The following is a 27,991-nucleotide window of genomic DNA, read 5'->3' on the forward strand; positions in this document are numbered from 1 at the left end:
TGATCCCAGTAGAGTAGAAAGTTACAGAGAAGCCCTGCAAGTTTTGTGCCATTCTCAACTCATCTTTCAGTGATGCTTCCCAAAATGCCAATCAGATTGTCCAACCCCAATAAGTACCCATCCTCCCTGTTGCCTTCCTGCCAGGGGATCCTGTGATCAAGCGTCTGCCCATCAGGGAGAAGGGTGGTCTTTCCAAAATCGATCAGCCACACATTGGCATTCCCACTGCCGTCATGTACAAAAAGTAGTGAACTTCCAACGACCTGGAAGACAAATTAGGGTAACGTGGTTAAAAGCACATCCTTGCGCTCTCCCCCATCGCCATCAGTAACAAAATGGGCATGTAGATGGGAAAAGGGACCCAGCAGATAGAAGGAAGAAAAACATTTTTCCACCGTACTTGGTGGTACGTCTCAGTTTGAGCAATTCACCAAAGCCTCTAACTACTTTCAAACAAAAGACCATGACCCATGATTAACCAAAAATGCCTCTAGTGACAAAAGAAAATTAACAAGATAAAATAAAATGGCTGATCTCAAAATTCTGAGTTGTTACAAGCAGAACTTAGGATGCTCACAACACCTTCTCCACAGCAAAGCATACAAGGACAACTTGGAATTACACAGTGTTTCAACATAAAACATATAACTAATAAAGCCTTTGTGGTCACACTACAACTGAATGCTACTGTACCAAATGCAAGCTTCCGCATTACTGTAGCCCTGTAAAGATTCCCAGTGGAACACACCAAGATTTAGAGAAACCACAGGAAACTGGCTCTAACAAACCTTTCCCTGTGGTGGCCCAGAGCTGTAAGTGCTGAAGATCAGAGGATTTATTATTCCTTGATTGTTTTAATCTTCCCTGTCATTATGATAAAGCCTTTGTGGCATCTGTGTTGTTAACATATATGACTTTTCTTCTACTAGAAACTCCTTTCTAATAATACAGTGGGCTATTCTGAAATCCATCTAAATGACCAAATGAAGCAGCCATACAGCCTTACACTCACTGCTCACCTCATGTCGCTTGAAGAAGTCTGAGGATTCAAGAATGATATGAATTTCCTGCAGACGCTTGAGGTATTTTTTCTGGAGGAAGAGGAGGAAACACAACAACCCATAAACATTTAAGTAAAGAATGAATAAAAGCTACTCAAAAGTTAATATAATGACTAGATCATGTTAATTTTAAGCTAGAGGTCCTCCAAAACACAGGTTCCTCATTCAAAAGTCAATCTGAAAATACACTTCAACGGGCTTTCATAGTGAATGAAGAGGCTGCATGCATTACACCAGGCATACTTACCTGCCTTGCTTGGGATGCAGTGAGTCTTTCTGCATCCCTTTATGTCTTTCATTAATAAAGAGAAAAAAGTTTCAAGTAATTGAAGATCTTTTCATTTTCTACGGTGAAAAGTGAATGAAATTGTGTTAGAGAGACAAGAAGCTCCAGCCATGGTGGAGGGAATAAATAAATCAAAGGCCTAACGCATAAAGCTCTAGTACACATTTTTAATGCTGTCCTGTGTTACCAAGCACGCTCCTCCTGGAGGACTAATCTGCCTCCACTACGGCTTCTACACTGCGGCAAAACACGATGACATCCTTTGAAGCTCCGAAGACAAGAGACATGTGATGCAATCTACCACATGCCTGCTGTGTTAACCATGAAGCAGCGCGCCGGAATTGCTCTCCGAGGCGAGTCTCGCGAGTCTCGCACATCGGAACACAGCCAGCCGCCGATCTCACTTCCTGCCCCCATGCTCTGGTTTTATCCTCTCCAGACTGAATTCCCCAGTCACAAGTTTTCCTGCCAACACAATCCTTTCTTAGACATCATCATGCCTCTGACACATTTAACACCCATGGTCGCAGCCGATGGAAAGCCGTACGTTAGCCTGACTGACGCTTTGCTAGCATGAGGAACTTGCAGTGAAGCCATGGCAAGAGCTGACAGGACTGGTGTCAACCAACTACTTCTCACAGCCCACCAAGTCCTCATGTCCACTCCATCTGCTGAGAAGGACTGGACATTAAAACTACTTTCTTCCTTGGTAGTTTAATTCATTTTTCTTGTACCAGAGGAAGCATGGCCCTGAAGCAAGTCCATTGGGTCAAAGGTTAGTGAACCTGAAGAGTTCAGACTCACCAGAATAGTTGTGTTGCCCTCGATGAATTCCACAAAAACCTGCAGAACTTGCTCCTGTGTCTTTGTAGTTTTGAAGTTTGTGTTACATGTTCCATCGGCCTTCTGCACAAAAACAGAGATGATTTATGCTACACACATATCATTCCCCTCATCAGTCAATCCTCTTGAAACATCAACAGCTCAGCTCTTGCTAACCAGATGAAAGTGAGTAGTTGAACAGGAAGAGAGCAGATAAACCAAGCAAGAAGTGGAGGACAAGAGATACAAAAGCTGATTGGCTAACTTTAAATGGCAACTCATTTCCTGTTGAGTGCAGTTAAAAAAAATACAAAAAGAAATCCCTCATGATGTTACGAGCTTGCACAAGGGTTTTCTCACATGTTGGTGCTAGCAGTGCAGAGTTCAGTTGGGCAAACCACAGTCACCACTTTGGTTGTCCCTTCATGGCATAGTCAAACCCTGGCTGGGAGTGTAAAGGGGCATTTTCAAACCAAGTTTTACTAGTCCTTTCTGTTCAGTTTGGTATTTTGTTTGGTTTTGTTTTTCAACAGGGAAATGTCGTGGTTTAACCCCAGCCAGTAACTAAGCACCACCCAGCTGCTCGCTCACTCCTCCCCCTCTTCCCCCACAGTAGGACAGGGAGGAGAATCAAAAACAAGTAAAAGTTGTGGGTTGAGGTAAGAACGGTTTGATTTTTATTTCAATTATTAAACTGTAATAATCATAATGAAACAGAAGATAAACCCAAGAAAAGACAAGTGATGCACAGTGCAACTGCTCACCACCGACTGATGCTCAGCCTGTCCCCCAGCAGCGATCTGCCCCTCTCAGGCAACTGCCCCCCAGTTTACATACTGGGCATGATGTCACAGGTATGGAATATCCATCTGGGCTGTGTACCCTCCCAGCTTCTTGTGCCCCTCCATCCTTCTCACTGGCAGGGCACAAGAAACTGAGAAATCCCTGACGTAGTATAAACATTACTTAGCAACAACTAAAACCATCGGTGTGTCCTCAACATTATTCACACACTAACTCCAAAACACAGCACCGTACCAGCTAGTAGGAAGAAAATTAACTCTATCTCAGCTGAAACCGAGATGGGAAAGCAAAGAATTGTGGCTAAGGCTCAATTCCCAATATACCTTTGCACACGAACGTGACCCAGAAGTCACAGAACAGAAAACTACCTGCAGACGAGAACAACCTGGGATTTGCAATGCCAGGAGTGACACAAACACCAGCAGTGACAAAGCAGGTGTGTGAATTTTGGCAAAGGACAGCGCAGGCATGCTTGTATCCAACTGGGTCCTGGAGAAATTCAAAGTATTTTTGTGCTAGCAGAAGGCTCACTACAGAAGTGTCCCGCTACTGAAAAAAAAAAAAAAAAAGGTCTTTTCCTGTGCTGGTAGTGACCAGTTTGTGCTTGTGAGGCTACAAGTAAATACGAGCAATGCACGAATCAGAAATATCTGTCAACACAGACTATAGGAATACACATTTCTCCAAGAACATTTCTGTTGCTTTGAGAGACACAAAGAGGAGTTTTCAGCACATGCACGTAAAACACAGCAATTATTGCAGCTGGTAGCCTGCATCCACTAAAAACCTGCAGAATTATCACACTGCATTGCTCTCTATTGTATGAATCAAATGAAATCCATCATTTCCATTATACGAGTAAATCAACAGGTCATCAAAACATTAAATTTCTAGATTTATCATGCAAGAGAATTAACTGACTGAATGGTGAAGCCATGCAGAACAGCCTCCCACCTACCAGACTTTTGAGCAGCAGAATAAACAGAATTTTGTTCCAAGGCTGTGGGCCAGACACAAGTGTGGCATGTCAGCCTGAAGAGATGTGTAAGTTATGCAAGAGAAGTTAGAAAGTTAGGAGCCATCTGATCTGATGTATGATAATACTTAACAGCACACAGAAATTCGGAACCTACTCCGATGTCTTGTACCTCTTCCCAGGAGATAGGTTGTTTTAAAAATACTTTCTCCCCACGCTCCAGATCACAGAACGGCAAGGATTGAAAGGGACCCTCTGGAGATCATCTAGACCAACGCCCCTGCCAGAGCGGGCTCACCTAGAGCAGGCTGCACATGATGGTGTCCAGGGGCAGAACTTGGATTAGCTGCTGTGTGTTCCCGTTTCATCCTTTTTTTATCTGGACAGACTAGTTGCTTGCTTCCCTGTTGTTTAGAACCACTTTTATGATTTTGTTCCTTTGCAGCAGTTCACAGGAAATGTACCCACTGCCTCTCTTTACTTGCTGCTAACAACACGCAGATTTTGAACGGCACCATCCTTCACATTCCGTACCAGGTCCTCGCAAGAACTCTGGATCCCCCTGACCCCCAGGAGGCACTTGCCTGACTCACTCCTTGGAATCACACCTCTGTGTCAAGGCCTTCACGCACACATGGCTGCACAGCAGAGCAGCCCATTGCACAGCATGCTCAGTGGGACACTTCTCATTAGATGGGGTGGTGACCTGGCTAGCAGGAAGGCAGGTTTGGTGGCCCATAAAATAGTGCTACCTAACTTAACTTGTGTGGTCCTGCTCAGATTCCTCTGCAGACCTCGCTTAAAAGGCCTTTGGGTTAAGGTTGTGACCTAAATGGATTCACGTTTTTAAAGATTTAGGAATCAAATCTGATGTCCTCCTGGGAAAATGGCTCTCCCTGATCTACAGCTAAAGGAACAGTATCAAAAGGAAGAAATAACTTTCCAAACTGCCCAGTGATTCAGTGACGGAATGGGAAGCCAGAACTCCTGATTCTCAGTTCCATCCATCCCTGTTCGGCAAAACTATTAGCTTAGGTATTGGAGAGACAATGTTTGTGATGCCTGACCTTCAGACAGCTCCTTCCAGAGAGGAAACCTGAATCCTGAACCTGGCAGGCACAAGAGACCAAGTGTCAGGTGTCAGCTGCAAGGAACCCCAATGGTTTGAACTATTTCTGATAAAAGGAAGAGTGACAAATCCTGTAAATGAACCTGACGATTTCAGAGACACGGAAGCAAGGCAAAGCAAAGAGATGAATCAACCTAAAGAGCAAATGTACCCCACTGATGAAGGAAGAATGCACACAGTGAATCACATCTCATTTACTAGCAGCCACTTCACAGAAGGGCTTCCACAGTTTCACTGTCTTTGCTTCTGCATCTTACTTCAGCAGCCACAGTCCAGAAATATTCCTGACTAACCAGCTAACTCCAGGAGTTACCAGTGCACTCAGGGAGAACAACCCCTTTTCCCCATCAGCCACTAGCTGGCACCACTGACCCTTACAGACTCTCCTCTCCAAACAGGGATCTCTGCAGCATGGCTTTGCTTTTCTGCAAATAACACAGAACTGGATGTACAGGTCAGCAACAGTGAAACAGCTCAGGGACTAGCTGTATTGCGTGAACAAATAATTTTTTTTTTACCATGGAGAAATGGTGACCTACATCCCTCATAACAACACAAGGAGAGGAAAGGTAATGTACTGCAGTACTCCAAGGCATCTCCTGTGCTTAATCAAGGATTAAGTATTTGTGTCCTGTTTTGCACACCTACAGCATTGTCTCAACAGACAGAAATACCACGCAAGCTGTGTGCCACAGGTGATAACCAACCAAATCACAAAGAACTGTTTTACCAGATCTCCTCCGTGCTCCCTTAGCTCAGTCACTCTCCAGGACTCAACATGAACATCTGTACATCTTCTGCAGTGACCAGCTCTCTTTCCAAGAACGTATATAAGAGGTCTCAAAATCATCCAGGTTTCTGGATGCTCTGTGTAATGGAATCAAAAACCTGCGTAGTGTAGGAATAAAAGAGGTATCCTGATAACATCATTAGGTGGCGAAAGGGTAAGACAGAAAGTGTCTTGGCTGGCCTGGAGCCAGTTCATCTCTCGCCCAGACAGTTCCTGCACGAGGATGCCTGTGTCTAACAGCCAGGAGTGGGTGGCACAGCGTACAGGGGCCAGCACAGCCTGAGCTGGAAGCCCTAGTTCCTGGATCACAGCAGGAGAATCTGTGAATGAGGAAGGGAGAAGGAAACACAGGGAAGCAGAGAAGAAAGGGGAAGGGGGAAAGTTAAAAAGCCTCTGCCTGTTAGCATCACCCTCTTCTATCCCTTTCTTCTTACGTGTTTGAACTATGAAACAGGAGCAAATCTGACCCAGATTATAATTTACAATGTCCTAACGAAGTTAAATTTGACGTATAAGCTCTGGGAACATCCTGAAGTCATGCAGGGTAACCCAGGCTGACTTCTTCACAGTTGTCCTGTCATGAGCTTCAGGTAACAAGCACTCACCCAGGGTGTGGGTGGGTCTGGGCAGCCCTCACCAAACTCTGTGCTGCCACCACTGCCTCAACCCAAGCGAAATAGTTTAATGCTCACTGTGACAGGTCTGTGCAAGCACAAAGCACACACCTCTGGAATCCAGCAAGCATTAACATTCAAGTAACTGAGCCAGATGGCTCAGAGTTGGTAGGTAGGTATCCAACATCGCCATGGGGCACAACAAACAAAGAACTGATTGGTAGGAAAGCAAATTGCCATGGTTCTTCTGTGGCTCCAAGGTAGTATCCTAGGGACGGTATAGGGGCACAGATTTATCCATCAGGAACAGCAGATGGACTTTGTTGATGGAAAAATTTTATTTTTGGTGGCTTTGGTTTTATTCCAGCTCCATCTATACTGGATATTGTCATGTCCTTAGAAGGAAAAGGGCTTCCTCCATCCCAAGAATATCTAAGCTAATGCTTTTAACATGCCTCGCAAATAAACATAACTGAAACAAAACCACTTACTGTGATGTACTTGGAATAAATATGTATGGTTCCTGGATTAAAAAAGAAAGTAATTGTACAGGGAGAGGTGGTTAATTCTTCAGTTCAAAATTATTCCTTATAACAGCCTCATTTTCATTCTATGTACACTGTGTACCTGCTTGAGACTCTCCTGCAATGTCTCTGTGGCTGAACCAGCTATTGGTGATGTGCATTTGAGGCTTAACTTCACTGACACTACTCTGTTATAATCACAATGAGTGCTTTAAAACCACAACACACCGAACCCTGGGGTTTCAATTAGTGCATTTTCACAAAATCCTTTGGAAAACCTGGCTATTGACATGTGCTAGCTTTTTGATTACTGACAAATCAAATAAAGTTTGATCTCCAAGAACAGGCAGAATTGAAACTATTACCTTAATCCCTTCAATCCTGAAGCCCAGGTTGGCACTAGAGCTGATGGTTTCCCTCCACTGCATGTACCGGGGTTTGGTGACAGCATGCTGGGCATTCTCTTCAGCTGTGGGAGCAAGAGGATCCACTTCAATCATTTTCTTGTACATGTCCTTACGCAGCTTTGGTTTCTCACGGGCTTTAGTCAACTCTTCCTCCAGATACGTCCTGCAAAAAACATCACATCCCAACAAAACTGTAAGGACTCCTCAAACATTTCTTTTGACAACTTATAAACCGGCCTCAGGAAACACCAACCAGGAAAATGTGTTATCATTACCCCAGTTTTGCATGTGGGGAAACTAAAGAACACAGACTAATGACGGCACAGTCTGATTTAGTGAAACAGCCATAGAATTTGGGAATTGTGTTGTTCACCTCTGGTTATAACTACACCTTTACTTACTGTTACGTGTTATTGTTGTGCCCTCCTTACAGAATGGGAGAAAGCTCAATTCCTACTGTGCCACGAAACAGAACTCTATTTTCAGAGGGCAGTTAGGAGAGATCACTTACAATGAAATCAAATGCAAATAGGGCTGCTGAAATCTTAGTCTTTTCCTTCCTCAAAAAAACGGAACATCAGTCATGTCTGGGTTTTTTAGGCCTCAGAAAGCAATTGACATTTTACTTAATGGATCACAGTGAAAGAATCACTCTTCATATGCTAAAAATTAAAGAATAAAGCAGATTAGCTGAGCAGTTCCAAACCAGAACGGGTAATTAAGAACAGGAAGGTGAAGGGTGACAAACCTCCCACATTTTGCTGTTAATGACTCAACCTGTTAATCTGGTAATCATTAGAAAGGCACAATCCATGTTCTCCACATCCCACTGCACTCTCCACTCATTGGGTGCCAGGAGTGTACTTTCTTATTCACAGCGTAATAAGCCAGGCTGGTGTTTAGGAGATGCTGACACTCATCACCAGAATATCATCTACTTCAATAAAATAGGCACTGCTACAGACCCTTCTCCTCTTTCTTCTGGGCATACCAGCAGTACACTTTTTACTCCGATTTATCTGTGAATTCATTTAAGATTTTGCATCTCTCTGAGAAGTCTTGTCTGCACTACTGCAAGTTGAACTGCAATAACTCTTGAGCATCTGAGCTGGCATCCACAAGATTACTACTATTTCATACCTTCATATCTCTCTCTACTGTTACTCCAGGCTCTTCACAGATTCCTTACCTACTTCTTATGCTTAGACAACATTTTTGAAGTTTTGCTCCTAATCATAGTCAAGAAAAAGAAAAGAAAGCGAGAGTCTGGAGAACAAGGTGATAGCGTCATGGAGATGTCAAAGTGGGGAAAAAACAATATCCCAAGCAGATACTATTTTTACAGAAAACTCTTATTTTTACAGAAAAGATCAATACCAGTGAAGACACATTCAAGTGCTGGAAATGGGCTTTCACACTGCTACTCGTTCAATCACGTTTAGAGACAGGAATTTTACTCTTTGTGGGTTTTTTTTAATCACTGCTTGCACAAAGATTATATAACCTGGGAGTGAACAAATCATGCAATTTTTTTTCCCATGTGTTACTCAGGCCACTGCAGAGAAACTCTGTCTTAAATTACTGAAAATTTCTTGACGTGGCTAGTTTTTGAGGCTATCGGTTATTTTCCAGAATCCATGTACAAACAGGCAACAGTGGGACGTGCTCTCCTCAGGTTGCCCAAGGTGACTGCCAAACCAACAACAAGTTGTCTGGACTAAATCCCAAACGCTCCAAAAATGTTACCAAACTCCTTGAGACAGGGCAGGACCATATCTCTCCCTTCCTTCAAAGGCATTTGGGTTGGGAAGCACTTTCTCTTTTATGTACCCCACCTGATGCCCATCTTGCAGTCCATCACTGAAGGCCCTTCAAAGTCAGTAAGCAAGTCATCCAGCTGAATGTAGCTCTCGCCATCTCTCTCCACCACACCGTGGAAGCAGGGGACACAGGAACGTAGCGGGTCTTTCATCAGTCGCTCAAAACACTCCTTTTCATTCTCTGAGAAGCGTTTGAGAATCTTCCCACTATCAGCTGCCTTGAAACTCCCTGGGGGAAAAAAAAAAAATAAAATCAAACACATGCTGGCAAGACGGACCCGCAAAAAAGACAGATCACCTTCCCCCACCACCTACCTCAGCCTCATAACACCAGGTAAAGGTTTCCCCTGAACAAAAAAAGATAACACGCTTTTCATAAAAAATACAACACCCAGGACAAACACAGCCGTTGGCAGTGAAACTGTTTGGATACACTCCCATGTCAGAATTTATAGCTTTAAGGAGTGCAGCTGCTGCAGGCCATCGTCGGTTGGGCTTTCTTTCCATGCTAAACTCTTTGTTAGGGTATTAAACACTGCTATAACTTCCTAAAATGCATAGGAAGAAACCACGAGCCAGAATTTGTTAATCCTCTGACAGGCTATTTTAAAGCTGCGTAACCCTGCCAGTGTTGGCTTTGTCCTTAATCCTCGCGCGGGGCGTACCTGTGGTGTGTACCTACCGAGGCAGGACGGTCAATCAGCGATCGTTAAACAGCCACCAATGGGCCCAAAGCCAAGAGCTGCCCTTTCTACCCACACGTGCTGCGACCGCGCACGCGTGCAGCCTCCAGGTACTGCCTCTTCCCCAGAGCGCTGCTACTCTGCAGGTACAGCCTGTAGTGATGGTGTCTGGGGTTTTTTGGTTTTGTGTCTGGACGGTATGCAGTACAAATGACGGTCTGCACACGCCAAGACTGGCAGTAATTCGGCTCCGGCTGTCTGGTGTCTCCTGTTCAGACACTCTCCTGTCCTGCAACCTGCCAATAACGTCCGAGGAAAGTACACATTTCATTCAGTGGTACCTTTAATCTATACGACATAAAACCAAAGTAAGAGGCTTGTTAATCCTGGGGCTAATGCTAAACTTTTATCACAGCGGGACCCTTCAGCCACTGCAAACCGGTTCCTCTGACAAATCCTGGAACTGGCACTGCCTCAACGCAAGGGCGAGGGTGCTGACAGCCCAGGTTTTTAGTTTGGAAAGAACTTGCCCTATCAGAGAAGAACAGCTGCAAAGAGGATGGACTAAATGCAACCACAGAAAACTATCTAAAGCAAACTGGAGCAGTATCTCTCCTAATCAGCTTCTAGTAACCTCTTAACCTCCTCCTCCACCTTACTACACAAGCCTCCAGAAGGGTAATGATTACACAACCAGCGCATCACTCCAGGCGGATCAAGCCAGCCCCGTACACACGGTGACAAAAACCGCAGTAGGACTGGGACATCTCGGCGCTCTGCGGCATACAAGTCAGCCCCATCGACACCGCTGTGCAAAACGCAGCTACTCCATTTCTAGGACTAAAGAAATTTCTCTCTGCAGCTCTGAAGTGAAACATATTAGTGCATTAACACACAAAGAGGTGTTTCAGGTACCACATTAAAGCACGATGTAGCGTAGGTGCCTGCCCACATGTGTACTAATAAACCCCGTGCTAACACTTTAGGAACAAGGGCTGCATGGGAATTAAATGAAGCATGAGAGAAGCAAACCTGATGACTTCTCTTTGTTGTTGTGGATTTTTGGTTGGGTTTTGGGTGTTTTTTTGCCAGTGAAACAAAGCCTACAGCAGGAGCACACTTATCAACTTCTACAGGCACAAAACCAGAAGCAGCCAACTGAGCTGCTTCTTGCGCTCATATAGCAAACAAGAGACTCAAAATGCAAGCACCTGGTCAGCAAGTCAGTTTTCACCAGATTTGTCTTCACCCAAGGGCTTACATTCAGATGAGGGGTTTGGAGTTGGTATTAGAAACACTGTCCTTGCTAGGACTGAAGCACTTAAGGCATGGACAGTAATACTTTTGCCTGGAGAACTAACTTATTGGCTACTCAGTCAAGAAAGATGATCCCATACCACATCCAACAGCAACAGATGGACTAGAGCTTCAACTCCTCGGTCCCTCTTGTTTCCCTCTAACACGTATTCTACATATATCATCTTACAAGGATTCACTGGGAGCTTGGCTCTTCCCCAGAGTCTGACCATTGCTTCCTTGCTCATCTCATTATTCACACACATCATTCCCCCTTCCCTATCCGCCACTATTCTAGTTCAGAATTGTGTGATATTGCCTGCTTCCTTTTTACCTGAAGGAAAGAAACAGAGAAACGCCAAAATGCTGTTTTCCTTGCTGCTTCCATCCCCACTCCAGAGACAAATATGATGAAGACATGTCTCACCTGTATGCCCAGCCAGCTGCACCCACGAGTAGCGTTTCTTGAAGGGGCTGATGACTGGTAAGTTAACCATGGTTTTTATTGTATGCCATGCCTTTTTCTGGAATACAAAGAAAAAAAAAATACTAAGTTGGGCAAAAGGTGAAACGCTGGCATGCCACAAACCTACCATGTAGCTTCATGCACACTAAATTGCTCCTCACTAAGCGCCCAGAGGTGGAACCACAAAATCAACGCTACGGTCATAACTGGAAAAATAGGCACATAAAACCAAGAACAGACAAATACTTAAACATAATGCTCTACCATCTGCAAGGAAAAAAAAAAAGGTCATACTGCATGTCACAGGTCTGTTCTTAGCCACACCTGACCCTCTGTGTGCGTGAGTCACACGGCATGCAGACAGCACATGCTGAACACACACTTACGCACATTTAAGTTTCCATGAGACGTGAACATAAGCTGTTTGCCGCTGTCAGCAACACTTCCTTTCCCAGAGAACTTCAGTATCACCTCGTGATTAACGGCTTTCTCAGACTCAGCAGGTGAGTCTTCCTGCGACAGACGCATAGAAAACACATCTCTAGCTGGACACAGAGGTCACTCAGGTCTCTCAGCACCCACTGACAGGGTAGAATCTACCCCAGGTCATGGGATTTTCCCCGCTCCCTCCTCTCTTTCTCAACCTCGTTACTCTTTAACAGAGCCCAGCATTGCTCTGGCCACCTTTGGCTGTTGCAGAGTGCAGCTGCCTGGGTACCGCTGCAGGCAGGGAAACAGAACAGCTGCTCACAAGCAGCAGCTGAGCGCTCTGTCAGAAAGAGGAAAAAAGAAAAAAAAAAAGTGGAAAGTGAAAAAGTCTCATGCTCTGGAACTGAAACCCAGGTGGGAGAGAACCACAGCCCACTGGTGTTCACATTGCACCCGGGAGGGATCACAAAGTGCTTTACAAACAGGGACAGCAGGCTCACTTCTTCTGTCCCCCAGCATGATACCCTGCTGGGGAAAGAAATGGAGCTGCAAATAGTTGTGTGCAGCAATTAAGTGCTGAGGGGCTTTTGCTGAGATCAAGTACAGTTGGAGATTAGGCTGCATTTAAGTGCCTACCAAAGGCCTAACTGGGATTCACCAAAATCAACGGGAGGCATTGGTTTCACTGAAAATGAGTTTAGGTCATTGCTCAACACCTGAAAAATCAAAACAACCATGTCTTCTCTAGCAGACATACTGATCCAACGACTTAGACACCTGATTTCTATTTTCTTCTACACTATACTTCTACAGAAGCAAAAAATAAAAAAAAAATGAAATTGCAGGCAGTGATACACAAGCAAAATGTTGCTCTCCAGGTCACACTCCGACCTGACCACCCTTCCCCAAACTTGTTCACTTATACTACGTTTCCTTTAAGCCATCCTCTAGCAATGTTGGTCACCATGTGGGTAACACCCTGTGTCTTACTTAGAATGTATCAAGAGGATATGCGAACTCACAGACACAAGTGATCTTTCTTTTAAGCATTTGTCTTCACAAGAAAGCTTTAAATTATTATTTAAATTAATCATCACTTGGGCATACTTAATCCAAAATAAGATTGCTTCCTCTTGGTTAACTTTCAGCTTGAATTGTGTTCAAACCCAAAGTAACAAAGTGATTTTCAGTCTGATGTAAGTGCCCCATTCAGCAGTAATACTTTTGAAACTGTGCCAGTGAGAGGAAGCATCCAAAAGAAAATCCTGGATATTTGAGAATCTTGAAGACTCAGTTACACTTACTGCAATTCGACAGATGTTACTAGCTCAAACTAAACGCCAGTTTCACAAATACCTTCTTGCAGGTTTAAATGACCCTTTCATATTCTGTATTATTTGGATTTCATATTCTATACTATTTGCCCAAAGTCATTCCAAACTGCAACCTTGCAGTGCTCTATCAGAGCAAACTGCTGTTCAGCGAGGATGAGACTCTTGTACATCACTTACAAATGTCCATAGCCTCCTTCTGGAGGAGAGTGCAGTGTAAATATTGTCATTCACGTAGCAAAGATAAATTACTTTTGTATAGTCTATTTGCCAGATTTAACTCATAGCAAAAGCCTTTCGGTCTGCTCTGCTGTTTCTACTCCAGAGGGACACAGCCTGAAGTTATTTAAAGAACAGTAGAAAGTAAACAACATTCTGAATTGAAATGACCCCTTTGAATGTAACTCCTGCCAAAGAGTTAGCAGCTCTTGACGGTTCCAGCCTGATTTTCAGGCTAACACCGCTTTTTCCCCATCCCTTAATCAGAAGTCAGCATTGCTCCGTAACTCCCAGAAAGATCCTACACCCATCACAATGCCCCCCCTCCTAGCAAACCCCATCCCGTCTCCCGACGACTTGTCATGCTGCGCTATCCAGGCGTGATGAGAAGCCCGGGTTTTCAAGGAATGCACATCAACTGTCAATGCAGCATCACACTCCAGTGGCTTTTCCCGCCTCCTCCCTCCCACCCAGCCCCAAGAAGCTGCAGCTTTTATTTGCACTGTGGGCGTGAAAGAGAGAAAAGGGGCCAAATTCAGCCCCAGCTCAAGTGGACTTTGGCTGCTTCGGTTACAGCTCTCTTGGATGAGTATGTTTAAGCGACTCGCTCAATGTGCAGACTCGGTGACGCTTTTCTTTTTTGAAATTTATTTATTTTAAACAATCTCTTCACAAACCTTCTTCCCCCCCCCGCAAGACAGAGAAAGCACAAGGCTCACTCTAGGAGGGAAAGGATTGCTTCCAGGCCCGTCCCGCGGGGCGTGCTGCCATCGGCAGGGCTTCAGCAGCTGCACTTTTCTCCACCGCAACCTCCAGTCTCCCAGCTCGCTCACCCCGGGATGCAAATCGCCGGGATGCAAGCAGGGCTGCATGCTGTTGGAGCAGTGGTGCGAGTGGGAAGATGAAAACTTTGTGTGCCTGCTGTAGGAGGAATCTTTCTCACTTCTATTTCTAAAGTAAGATTTCTTCCTCTTTGTTAGCAATGGCATTATGTGTTTTCCAAATTGCTGCTCGATGCTGCAGTGGCAAAGAGAACTGTTACAGCTGTGCATCTGTATTTACAGGCTATGTCTCCCTGTAATTCTTCTAGATTCCTGTTCAATATTCCTTGATCTATTGCTCTGCTTGGGTTTCTCCAAGCCCTAATTTCTTCCAGATTCCCAGCCAGAGCATGCTATTTGTATTTATTTAGGGAAAACTGCTCAGATATCTCTGTCAGGATTGCCTGAATCAGATGCCCTTGACATCACCGATGCTGCTTGATATGCCTCAAGATCAATATACTCAAGAGTTTTCCAATAGGAAAAACGAAATCATTCCAGAAGAGCCAAGAAGCAAACATGAGATGTTCTTAGATTCAGCCTATAAATTACTCAGTGTGAACTGCAATTGACACACTACCTATCCATCCTCTTCAGCAATAAAAGGTGTGGCATGCTGAAGAAGGGAAAAGCTAATTTCCTACCAGTGGATCAGTCCACGTGACTGGCTGTGCCACTGGAACTGCGCCCCTGGCAGCAAATGAACAAAAACTCAGGGGAAGAGAATGGGAGAACCGATTCCCACAAGGCAGCCGCAATGCACGCAGAGGTTTGTGGCTTGGTATCTGACATCAGTCTGTGTTATCTGGATTACTCTTTTGAATCACTCTCTGGATCTGAAGCACGGTGCTGAAGAGAAGCGTACATCTGTGCGGCAGATGTGGCAGACTTGCTCTGTGTTAGCACTGGCATATGCAGACAAGAAGCTGGCCAAGTGAGGTATATCCAGGGTTGGATAGGTTGGAAGAAGTAGCTGTTGCCATCGTGTCTATACATTAGGAAAAAACAAAGATGAGCAGAAACCGAAAGCCACCGGTTGCTGTGAGCACAGCTATCTCCAGGGTTTTTCTCACACCGAGAGCTGAGCTCCGTACGCAGCAGCACAGCCACCAGGATCCTGCCCACATACACCAGCAGAACTTGGCTGAGGAAAACTCACTGGGCGGTGTTTCATTTATTTTAAGGGGGTTTTTTAGCTCAGGCCTCCCTGTCCCCAAGAATTAATCCCCAGGAACTACCGGGCTTTCCCAAAACCCTCCCAACGCTTCAGAACAAGAGCTGTAACATCCTAATAGCCAAGCTCACTGAACAGGCTCCCTGAACCGGGTGGGTTTTTTTTGGATTGCCGTTACAGACAGTACAGAACAACTGAAATCTCTCTGGGTATATGCTGAATCCGTCAGGGACAGAAGAGCCATGCTGACTCCTAAAGCCGACAGGGACCTGGACCTTTCTCTGCTGTTCTGCAGAAGAATAAATAAAATCTCTCCCTTATTTAAGGGTAAAATGAAAACAAAGATTGCAGTTCTGTGAACACCTTAAACATATGGAACTATGCTCAGGCAAGCACTGGTAAACAGGTAACATAGGACCCAATTCTGCAAATTCCAGTGTAAATGAAGCCATTACAACAATTAAAAACATCATTCGCATCTAAACTAGTAAGTACCGGGAGGAAAATGAGAAAAACCTTTTCTTCAGGGAAAAAAAATCCACCAGTTTTAATAATCCTAGCATGTTACTTGAAACTATCGTGAGTTAAAGAACTAAAGTACACTGAAATGTAACATAAATCAACAGCATCCCTAAAAATGCTAAAAATCCCTAAAAATTCTTCCATTAGCAGCAGAGAGGAGGAGAAGTTTTTTGCCTGAGCTGGTAAATTTTCACGGAAATTCTCCTAGACTATAGTAAACAGTGACCATTGACTCCTTTTTCCAGGAAAATTTCAGCAGTTTCTTTATATGAGAACCTGTTGTCTTTTTTTGTGCACTAGTACAAAGCCTACGCAAGCCTACAGAGAGCTATTATGACAGTGAGAAACAAAAGGATAGCAAGAAATTTCTTTCTAATATTTCCCCCCCAAAAAAGACTTTAAGAAAGAGTACTTAATTATCAGTCATCATAATCTACTGTTCTCTTAAAGTCTTTACATCATTTAGGCTAAATTCTGGCACTCTGGGACATGGGGGCTGAAATCTGATCCGTAATGCTGTTTGCCACCGCCTACTCAGCGTCTCACCAACTCCTAGAAGGAACAAGGTTCCTCCTCCACAGGGACTTGCGAGGAGTACAGAAAACCACAGCGATCAGAAAAGTTACTACCTGCGTTTCAAAATAATTCTCAAAGAGCCACACGCCCGAAACAGAAAAGCGCTGAGCAACACCTTGCCCGGCAACATCAGCCTGACGTGGCGTAAGCGAGCGAGCCCCCATTTGGGGCCAGTAACCCCAACACTGGTGACCTGAGAAATAACACCCAGGAAACCATCAGACCAGTACCTGGAACTGCCTCCCGCAAGCCAGCCCGCAGCTGACACTAAGCATTGCTAAGCCGGGTATCAGTTATGACTTACTCGTTCACAGTATTAGTCACTCTCCATCGACTCACGTTCCTGACGTGATATCCCCCCTCCCCTTCTCTTGCTTCTTCTTCTCCAGGGCACACACCAGCGCCCATGTTGCTCCAAGTGGTTCAATAAAACCTCGTGAGGTCCCTAAGATTATTCAGAGCTGTTTGTAAGCATCAGTGTGAGCAGGTGACAGGATCCACTCCTGCAAATAGCCCTCCTGTAATATTTGTTCCTTCTAAGCTCTATGTGTGCTTTACAGTTTTGCTATTTCAGTTTTACTTTTTATAGTATATACATTTACTTAACAAAATGTTTCTGAAATCTCATGAGTTAATGTGGGTTAATGTTAACCCACCTACCTTAGTTTATTAAAACTGAAATAACTCTGCTTGGAAGCAAGTTTGCTTTCTTAATCCTTTGTGCCATTTTACTCAATTAATTAATTTGATTTAGAGAATAAAATCAACATATTCAGATTTGTCCTCAATTTTCAGTGTTGTTTGTGACTTCATTTGAATTGGCCTTGACCTGACATATTGGATCTGCAGAAGGAACTTAAAGGTAGGTCTAGAGCTACCAACCATGGTAATTTAATGAACTAAGCCTAACCTGAAGAAAACTTTGCTTTCATCTGTCTCAATGCAGCCACTACCTGCCATTGCCATAAAAAGCTCGCACAGGAAATCATTCTGAGTGGACCACAACCAAGACAACTACTAGCCTAATTTAACTACCCTGTAATTAGAAACGCTTTTCTCTCAATGTCTATGTAGTCAATAAATAGAGCACTGAAATTACAACCTATTAAAAAAATCACAAACTTTAACAAATAATCTACTGCTTTGTCAAAACCACAATATTTAGCTGTTATCAGCATAATTTCCCCCAAACCAGTAAGTTTTCCATAGGTGCAGCTTCACAGCAGCCAGCTTCAAAGGTTATTAACAATTTCATTTTTTCAAGGGAGTGCAGCTCTGGGACAGCCAACCATATGGTTTTATCTCAGGGAGAGATCTGGAGATTTGAGTGATGTTATACCAAAAAAATAAATTAATAAATTACAAGAGGGTGAGAGTTGCTGAGCAACATGGTATCTTTCCGGTTACAGTCACAGAATTTGCCTACTGAGGGATTCTGGTTTTGAGTTCTTTCAGTCTGAGGCTCAGTGTAGTTGTCTGTGCAGATCAGAAAGAGGCAGGCAGTTGCTTCAGTCAGAACCTGATCCTGGAACAGCAGACATCTTTATGTCCAATAAAGCCAAATTACAATTATCCTTTTTTTTTATCCTTCTAGTAATATATATATATATATACACACACACATACTTTTAAAATATCTAAAGCAGCTAGTAAAAGCTTTTCACTGTCACTGCAGCTGATGAAAATTCCATTATTTTGTATTTTTTACTTTTTTTTTTTTTAATTGTCCAGAATATAACAACTCCTAAGCTGGGGATCATTCCGTGTTTGAAGAAACTTAGAAGACCTAAAAAGATAGTGTACTGCAACGGAGAAAATGAGGCATACATGTCATTTTTCCCTTATTTGTCGGGAAAAATATAATTTAAATATCCCCAAAGGCTCTGCATAGGGAAGTAAAGTGCAAGATTTGCCCATAGCTAAACCAAAAATGCCCGAAATAACAACAACAAAACCCTCAACTCTGTCACATAAGGCACTTGCTTCATACTTTCAGCAGCCAGTTTCTGTGCTTTTGCCCCTTATTAAACATTTCTGGAACCCTCAAATGAAGGAGATTCTCGCTGCCAAGTCTACTACCCACTTGGCTGAATCAGACATGAATCACAGATCGAGACAAAGATCTCAATGGGTGGGAGTTGAAACAGCAAGTCAACAAGAAGAACGCTCCCCAAGCAAGCTCCAACAGGAGTACGTGAGCGAACACTCACACTAACCTCTCTAAGTTTGAGTGCAACACATGATTCAGCTCCTGAGACAGGGTGAGGCTCTTACAGCAACTGACTGAGCCTCATTATTACCCAATTTCATCTTCTCTTGTCCCCAGGCAGCAAAGAGGCTCCTGATGGACATTAGCTGGCACAGTAGTGATTGTTCATCGCTAGACAAGGACGTATTTAAGGCCAGAACCAAAAGGTTGCTCTATGATAACTCGCATCAACGGACAGCTCAGAGTCTGGAAATGTGAACGTCGGCTTTAAAAGGTCTGTGCCCTGACCTGATACGCAACAGCACCATTCTTCAGACTGTTGGAGGCACGATGCCAACCAACATCAACTGGTAATTCGGCCAAACCACTGCAACTGGCCTTCTAGCAGGGCAGCAAACACTGAATCACTGAATTGTTGAGGCTGGAAGAGACCTCTGAGATCATCAAGTCCAATGCGATCAACGTAGCCATGCCCCTGATGAAGGAAATCACTGAGGAATCTCCACGTGCCAGATGCCTTGGGAACCTGGACCATCCTTATATCTGCTTCAGCCCCCAAGGGAACTAACACTCGCTGCTCTGTCACACAGTTGATCCTCCTATGGCGTACGGGTGCCAGCTGGAGCCGTAAGCCTGAAGATCAACACCGAGGGAGAACGCACGCTCCTGAAAAACGGCAGTTTGCATGCTACACGAGCAACTTCCTGATCAGCACCTCTCATCAGACTGCCAGGCAAACTGTGACTACACTTTCATCTCTCCCTCCCTCTCCTTCACCATTCAGCCTTCAAACCTTCGAGAAGGAACAGTGCTCCGCCTGTACGCAGCCCTTGATGACCCTGGTTTTGCACTCAACCACGGGTGAGGACCACAGCTGCTCGACTGGCGTTGGGCAGGTGTATCCTCTGGCTGCGGGGGTTTCATTTCCTGTTTGTACCACACGCAAGACGGGCTGGGCTAAACCTTCACCATCATGCACATTCATGCAACAAGCAGAAATAACACTGCAAGACAAAAGCCTCAGGTTCCTGTATTTTCTCCTCTGTCCTGCCTCACCATGCAGTGGGACATACACATCGCTTGGCTTCGCTTGCTGGATATTCGCTATGCCTGGACTAAAGGAAGAAGTGAAAGAAAGAAACAGATGGTTGGTATCAGACTGAATTCCTAGAAGCACAAAATCCCATGTCCCACTCCTCAGCTGGATTCTACTTGTTAATTCCAGGAGCAGTCCCTCTCCAAACCAAAGGAAAATGAAGTGTAAAGAAGGGAAAGCATCGCCTGCCTTTGAGAACAGCATCAAGAGCGGGCGTTTGATGAATATTCTGCAGGAATCCACGTTGGCATTTTATTCCTGATCAAGTGAAGTGTCTACAGTTTCCATGCCAGTCGCAGGCCAAAAGCCAAAATAGTCAAGTAATTAGATGGCTTTAAAGCTGCACTATCACAAGAGTTTCCTGCACTTTTCTCACAGAGACATTGTTAAAAGTCAGTACTGTTGCCTGAAAGACACATTTTATTTTAATAAGCATCAACATTTTCTTTTTTAAGGAATACTAAAATGTCTACCTTTGATAGCAGGTATTAAACATGGTCATTATCTCTACCTCCACAGGTTGTGCTCTGCTCTGAAAGACACTGGTTCTCTAACAGGATGGACCTGCACCCTGTCCCTACTGAAGACAGAAAAACTGAACCACAGAGATGCTGCTCCTACCAGCGTTCTGCAAGAACGTCAGTCTGAAAACAGTCTGAAATTGAAATGTTATGATCATCCAAGAAGTAAATGGAAAGTTGACTCACTTTCAGAGCCCAGGCATTTGAGATTTATCCAGGCTGTCCATCACCCAGAACAATTTTGTGGTAAATCAAACATCACTTCAGCAGATGGCATGGCAGAAGGAAAGAAATCTTTCTTAACCTCCAAAACAACTGCAGTTTAAGTCTTCAGAAACTTTGTATGTCACAGCTTGGCACTTGGAGAATTCTCTGCCCATCCTCCATTTACCCTCTGCTTGTTACGGCTCACTGACTGACATCACCAGTCATGAGAAAGGGATGTCTAGAAAGACAACACTCTTCAGATGTAAAAGAGAACCTAATATCCACATAGGACAAAATTACCAGTTCCAAACAGGATGAATATTTGGGAATACTTAAACCCCAAACATATCCACACTTCTTTATACATAGGCCAATAAACAGGTTCAGCCTGAAACATAAGCACAATTCATTAAGGCACAAACGTGTCATTTGTGAACTGTGTGTGACCTCAAACCCAAATGTACCACAACGAGTGCCAATCCATTTAAATCGGGTGTAGTTTCTGCACAATATCAAGAGAGACCGTGTTCTGGCGTCGAGCCAAGAAGGGAATTCAAGGAGCTCATCCTCCTGGAGTGAACTCCGGGCACTTGGGAAGGAAGCTGCATTTCATTCTATTTGCTAAGGTGGTGCAGGCTGTTCCCTAGAACACACAGCACCATCCTGCCTGCCCAGCAGCTCAGGGCTAGGCACACCACCAGTTTAACAGCTCAGTGATTCAGCAGCCGCAAGAGAATCTCCAGTTTGAACAAATATGGAGAAACAAAGGAGATTTTAATTGCTATCCCGTATTACGCCTCTCCATTTGCCACAAACCACTGCCACCAGACAGAAATTGCAAAATTGATTTCTATTAACTGGTCAAAGACTCCTCTCTTCCTATCCCTAGCAGCTTGGGTTAATGAAGCTGTAAACCATGTAATTTTGAGATTCTGCCTGAAAGGAAAGTTAACATTGTCACAGTGGAAGAGTATAGTACTCTAACTCCTTTTTGCCCTCCAGGAAAGAATAAAAACCACAAGGATAGTATGAAGGTTGCTGTAAGAACCTACTGGCTACCTGTGGTGATTGTGCTCCACTTCAGTCACTACTCCATGAAAGTTGGAGAAAGTTTGGAGAAAAATTCAGAGGCAAGTAACAAACACTGCTGAGGCTGAAAGAATTGCCTTTCTTTAACCTGAGAGGACCAAGCATGGCAACTATCTTCTAATACCCAATAAGTTTTCCTAACTATAAGAACATTCAATTGTTCTCCACATCCACTGGGAAGGACAAGAATAAATGGCTTTAATTTGCAATTAAACCAAAACATTCAGGAAAGAGCTCTCCAGAGGTATCAGTGAGTTTTCAAACAGGCTTGGCAACTCCCTGTAAAATCATGGTCTAGCTCAGTCACGGGGGACATCTGCCATCAAGGCAGAACTGGGCTGATCCCAGTGTCAATGAGCTGCAATACTTTAAAAGGAGTTCTTGTCAAAATCACCAAGATAGTTCATCGTCAATGCTCTAAAGATACTTATGTCCTGTAGGACAGTGAAGAAAGTTACATGATCCCTTTCTGTGCTTTTTTTTCCCTCCATTTCCTAAAAAGCTTTAAAACATTCATTATTAAAAAAATTAAGTCCCTCACATCAATACTTGTCTCCAAACTAGGATTTCTGAAATTATTGTACCCAAGCATGTACATATGCTCATACATATGAAGAGGTTACTGACAGGTATTTATTTTTAAAATGTACTTAAATAACTTTGTTCTTTCCTATCACAAAAATTCAGCTTCCAACAACCTAAAATGTTGGGCACTCATTTCCAAAAGATCTGAGCAAACTTCAATGCTTCACTATGGGATCTAGGTCCAGGCACGTGCCCTTTCTCTGCTCCAGTTCTCACAACTGTGGGTTATAATAGCTCCACTTCAGAACACTGTGGAACAATTTAATGCTTGTAAACTGCAGGTGCTGGGGTGAGTAGGAGAGCAACGAAGCTGGTGAAGGGCCTGGAGAATAAATATTATTAAGAACAGCTGAAGGAGCTAGATGTCTTCAGTTTGAAGAGGAGAAGGCTGAGGGGAGACCTCATCGCTCTCTACAACTACCTGGAAAGACACTGTGGAGAGGTTGATGCTGGTCACTTCTCACAGGCAATTAGTGATAGAACAGGAGGGAATGGCTTCAAACTGCAACAGGGTAGGTTTAGACTGGACGTTAGGAAAAACATTTTCACAGGAAGAGCAATCAGACTTTGGAACAGGCTGCCCAGGGAAGTGTTTGAGTCACCACCCCTGGATGTGTTTAAAGGTCGTTCAGCTGTGGTGCTGGTGAGCTTTGCAGACTAGGGTTAATGGTTGGACTCAACAATCCCAAGGGTCCTTTCTAACCGGAATGATTCTATAATTCTAAATTAGAGGCACTTAAATAAGGCATTCAAGTACTTAAATAAGCAGCAACATAGTGTTAAGCAAAAAGAATTAGAATTTAAGAACATTAGAATTTAAAAACAGGTCATTTAAAAACCAGATCAGACCTACGCTGGTAATGGTTTGCCAACTGCTCTTCTCATCTGTCCCAAGAAGTCCAGTACTCCCTCTCTCCTCCTTTGCCTCCTCCAAACTCACAGCTCCATTTTCCTCTAGCGGAGCACAAGCACTTACTGCATCCCCCATCCCGGGCGCTGCTGTTCAAACAGGGCCCACCCTCGGCAATGGAACGCAAGTGTCAACAGGCGATAGGCGCTGTTATGTAGTGGGGTGTGGTATTTACCTAGGGAAAAGCCACATCCCTCAGCAACCACTTCAACAACTCCAAGCCTTCACATAGTAACTGTAAGGTCATTCCAAACCACTGTGTGGAAAGGATTTAAAAAAAAAAAAACAAACAACCTACAAACAAAGAAACCACACTCCTATTTGGGTTAGCCTCAGAACAAGCGAGGCCAAGTCCCAGACAGGACGGGAATCCATAAATGGAACATGGCAATGATGGAGAAACAGAAATGGGGACCCTTCACCTTCCCCCACAGGGGTGAGAGGGCTTTCTGCGTTACAAGGTAGTTGTTTGTTTTTGCAGCAAAACCTAAGATTAAGGAAACTCTTCCTGCCCCAAGACAGCACTAGGAACTATGTAAGGAATTCAGAGAAAAGGTAAGTCCCCCCTCAAGCAAAACTACAGGATCAAAAGAGAATTTCTGTTAACAGAACAACACAAAGAAGGTGAGTTAATTCCTCCTCCATATCAGAAGCAGGTAGTCCCAGCAGACAAGGGATTATTTAAGACTTTAACTTCCTTAATGCAGCCTTAAGAAAGGGAGAATCAAATTCAGACCTTACATAAGCAGCAGTGACTCAAGCAAGACTGAAACTGAAACAAGGCATCTGCTTTCCTGAAGAGTTGTGGGCGTTTGAACAATAATGAGTGTGTTGTACAGAGTATGCTTCCTCTGCCCTGAAGGTAAACAAACGTGTTTACAATCAAGATCCTGGATATCCCACCTTTTTAGAAGCACAAGCATCAACTGCCAATTTATTAAGACATGAACTCACTTAAAAATAAAATAAAGAGGGTGTAGTTTATGTATAGACCATTTATCTACCAAAACTTTTCTCTCATAGTAAAAAGAGACCAAAAAAAAAAAGCCCAAACCATAAAACTTAAAAGAATTTCATATTGTTGGCTCCTAGCAACAGAACTGCAAGCCACACTACTGTATCTTGCACAACCACCTACACCAGCCTCCTGAAATATGGAGCAAGCAGCAGCTCCTATGCCAGACCGCACATAGGTAACAGAACCCGAGAGTGGCCAACGTCAGTACACCGGGGCTCAGTAGACAAAGAAAAGATATTTGAAATGTCATTTGCAGGTTGTCTATGGCTTAGGCTGCACACAGGAGAACAATCCATGCAGAGAAGATACTTCACAAGCCAAGACCGATTTTGCTGCCCTGTCTGCTCTTCTTGAAGACCACGGAAATGGGCAATTTGGCTGCATTCATCCTATAGCCATTCCCTGTCCCACAGATGACTGCTGGCTATAAAATCAGAGGACTGAAACGGCAGTCTGGGATCAAGATGTACAACCGTGGCAATGGGAGAGGACATGCCTCTTGGCATAATGCAGAAAATCCCAATGTATAAACAGTGATAAGGAAAAAACCAAAAAAATCAATATTCTTCTGTCTCTCCAGTTTTCACACTGGAATGGGAAAGCATGCTCAGGACATCAGCCAGTCCTACTGCTGGAAAAAGCCTTGGAGACTGTTGGTGATTATCAACCACAGGACTTCCTCCCCCCCTCCCCCATTGCTGAAGGCAGTCAGTCACATACTCTCCTAGGTCTTGCTATGAACTTTGGGAAAACAAGTCATGAAACTGTACAGAGGCCTGATTAGTGCCCAGATCCATGCAGAACATTAGGCCAGAAAGAACTCAGGAGACTCACTTCCTCCTAACACATTTAAAATACAGCTTAAGTTGTTTTTTTTTCCTACTGAATGCCTTTGGTAGCCATGGTGGCATCACGAGCAAGTGACAGGCAAAACCACCTGGAGGTCAGGAACCTCCGCTTTAAAATCCTCTTGTAGGATTTTCAACAGAATGGCAGAATCTGTCCTGAAATGAGGGATTTAATTACTTACTCCTTCTGGATTAGCACAAAGAGGCAAAAAAAAAAAAAAATCCTTATCTAAATCCCACAGAGCAAGACAATACAAACTGCATCCAGTTATCAGCCCAAAATTCTTATGCTCAGCATTTTGCACCATAAAAAGTGAAAGCTGGAGCGTAGGAAGGTTCCCTGGTTTCTTCAGATCACGTTCTCCTCTGAACAAAGCTGACCCTTTGCGGCACGGGTGCCGCTGCTCCTACAGAACGTGCATGGGTGGGAATGGCTGAGGAGGGAGCCCACAAGCACATCTTATCGCGATTAGAACATTCAGGTCAAGTGCACTCAGCCAGCAACCCACTCAAACCCCACAGAAGATAACAAACAGCCGATCTGCACGCACAAACACTGTTCACAGATTTTTATCCTTCCTATCTCTGCATCGCATAAGCACACAGCGATGGAGGAAAATACAGAGGCTCCCTTTAAAGACTCACTCTAGCTCTGCCTCCTTCGGGGTCTCAAAAGCCAGATTTCCTGCACAGCCACAAAAGCACCAACACACAAGAAGTCTTTCTGCTTCTGTGTCACCCATTCACTGGAGAATTGCTCTCGTGTTACTCACCTCGATGAGAAAAACCTGCATGCTCCGATTGAACGGTTCCAACAAAACTTCAGCTATTTCCAAGGCTACAAAACGATACATACTGATCCCATTTGGAAAATTTCCGATGAATCCTCTGAAAAGCTTTTTAGCCTTGAGTTTTGAGGAAGCAGCCTGAAATTCAGCAAGAGGAGAGTTTTCAAAGCAGGAGCCAGCCAGGGGAAGAACAGAAGTCAACCTGACCAAATCTGGCAAATCCCAGCTCACTTGCAGTAGATGCTCGTTAGTCTTTACAAGTCACCTTCTGTGGAGGTCGCTGGGCAGGGCACACACAGGGGGACTGATGGGGCTCAGCTGTGAAGGGGGTGCTCAGACATCCCACTCGTCAGACACAGGAGGTGATCCTGAGGAGGTTCAGCTGTGACTGAGGTTTGCCCAGTACAAGAGAACCATCTCTCCCTGGGCCTGAAGAGCCTCTCCAAGCACAGCCCTGCTTTGAGTGCCCTCTTCAGTGTGGGCATGGCAAAGGGGCCAGCTCTGGCTCTCTCTGCACCTTGGAAAGGAAGGGAGGATGAAACATTGCTGCCAGACATCAGCGCCTTCCACTACTGGGACCTGTTCAGATGCAGAATTACGTTTGTATTGGAACTTCAATGATGTCTTAAAAGCAAAGCTGAGTACCGGAAAGTTAGAAATTTTCAGAATTTTTGATACAGATCTTTCAACACAGTCTTTAGTTATACAATAACATATTGTAGTTCCTATGCCTTCAGTGTAAACAAGCAATTTCCAACTTTATAAAAAAATAGCTTTTTTATTTTTTTTATTTGGACCTTGCTGGCTTTACCATTTTTACTTCATTTACTGGAAGTCTACTGCAAACATAAAACTGCCACATGCTACTCAGTTACTAAGACAGCCATCACTGCAGTAGTAGAGCACTTTCCAAATTTTAATAAACTTATTTTCACAATCTCTCTTCCGCAAACTGTTTTATTCATAGACAAAACACTGAAGGAAAGACAAGTAATATGAAAAGTACCCACTACTCCTGAAAGCCTAATCTGAAGCGTCAATTTTTGCTTTTCCTAATACCTAGTGTTACGTAATACTGTAGAATAGCTCCCATTAATTTCTGTTACAGGTAGAAATGTTCAGTAAAATCCATACTCTCAAGACAGTCAATAGGAGAGTGAGAAAAATACAATTAGTGGCCATGGTAAAACTCTGCACGTCTCTCAGGGACACTGTGAAAGGCAAGCAGTTCTCCTCCGCAGCATTAAATTGGGAAGTCAGTTTTCCTGCGATTTGCCTGACTCGCTGCATACCTATCTATGAAGAAACAGAGATCCTGTAACACGTGGCATTGGTCACTACGGAACTGTAACTTGTCCACTGACTTGACTGGAAATATAATAAAGCTGCTTATTAGTTGAGAGTCATTCATTCTGTGCATTAAGTACCATGCCTGCTTGTGATTCAAGACTGTAGAATATTAATATACCCACACTGCAGTCACTTTAGTTCTTTTATTTCACTTTAGTCCTTTTCTTTCATGTATTTTTAATGCTTGACTGAACGATGATTATTTAAGACAGTTGTCTCGTGTTCTCCTGATGTGTTTTTTTTTTATATAATGTATTTACCTGGGTTTGTAAAGCAATAGCCTGCTTGCCCACAAGGTCTTGACCTTATGTCTAGTCTTTCCCCTTGCATTTCCAGTGGCATTCCCAACCAGTCCCAATCACTCTCCTTCTGTTTGCCTGTACATATCTCCTGTACCTACCACAACCCTCTTACCATCCTCATCTCCAGAGCTTTGCTTTTGACCAGCCTGCACTAGAATTGCAGTTTCCTGCCGCAAAGTGTCTGCCCGTAAGACTGGTCATCTGAAACCACAAGAGAAGACGCTACCTGTGTCACGTGCTCAGGGGATCCGTGAAGATTTTCAGAGGTCGTGATTTCAAAGTGTCTGAACAGGTTCCAGCAATGGAAGGCACCGACAT

General features: G+C 43.9%; 1 protein-coding gene across 1 annotated transcript; it reads right to left on the minus strand.

Annotated features, from left to right (window-relative positions):
- Positions 1-59: 59 nt before the first annotated feature.
- On the minus strand, positions 60-27,991 carry ITPKA (inositol-trisphosphate 3-kinase A). The gene is made up of 9 exons (XM_009867052.1): positions 27,986-27,991; positions 26,007-26,159; positions 12,069-12,191; positions 11,640-11,736; positions 9,249-9,462; positions 7,372-7,576; positions 2,152-2,253; positions 1,020-1,091; positions 60-263 (listed from the first exon to the last, which is right to left on the minus strand). Exons 1-9 carry the CDS (start codon positions 27,989-27,991, stop codon positions 60-62), a joined length of 1,176 nt encoding a protein of 391 aa, XP_009865354.1.

This window comes from Apaloderma vittatum, unplaced genomic scaffold (genome assembly GCF_000703405.1).
Source record: "Apaloderma vittatum isolate BGI_N311 unplaced genomic scaffold, ASM70340v1 scaffold9183, whole genome shotgun sequence".
Lineage (NCBI taxonomy): Eukaryota > Metazoa > Chordata > Aves > Trogoniformes > Trogonidae > Apaloderma > Apaloderma vittatum.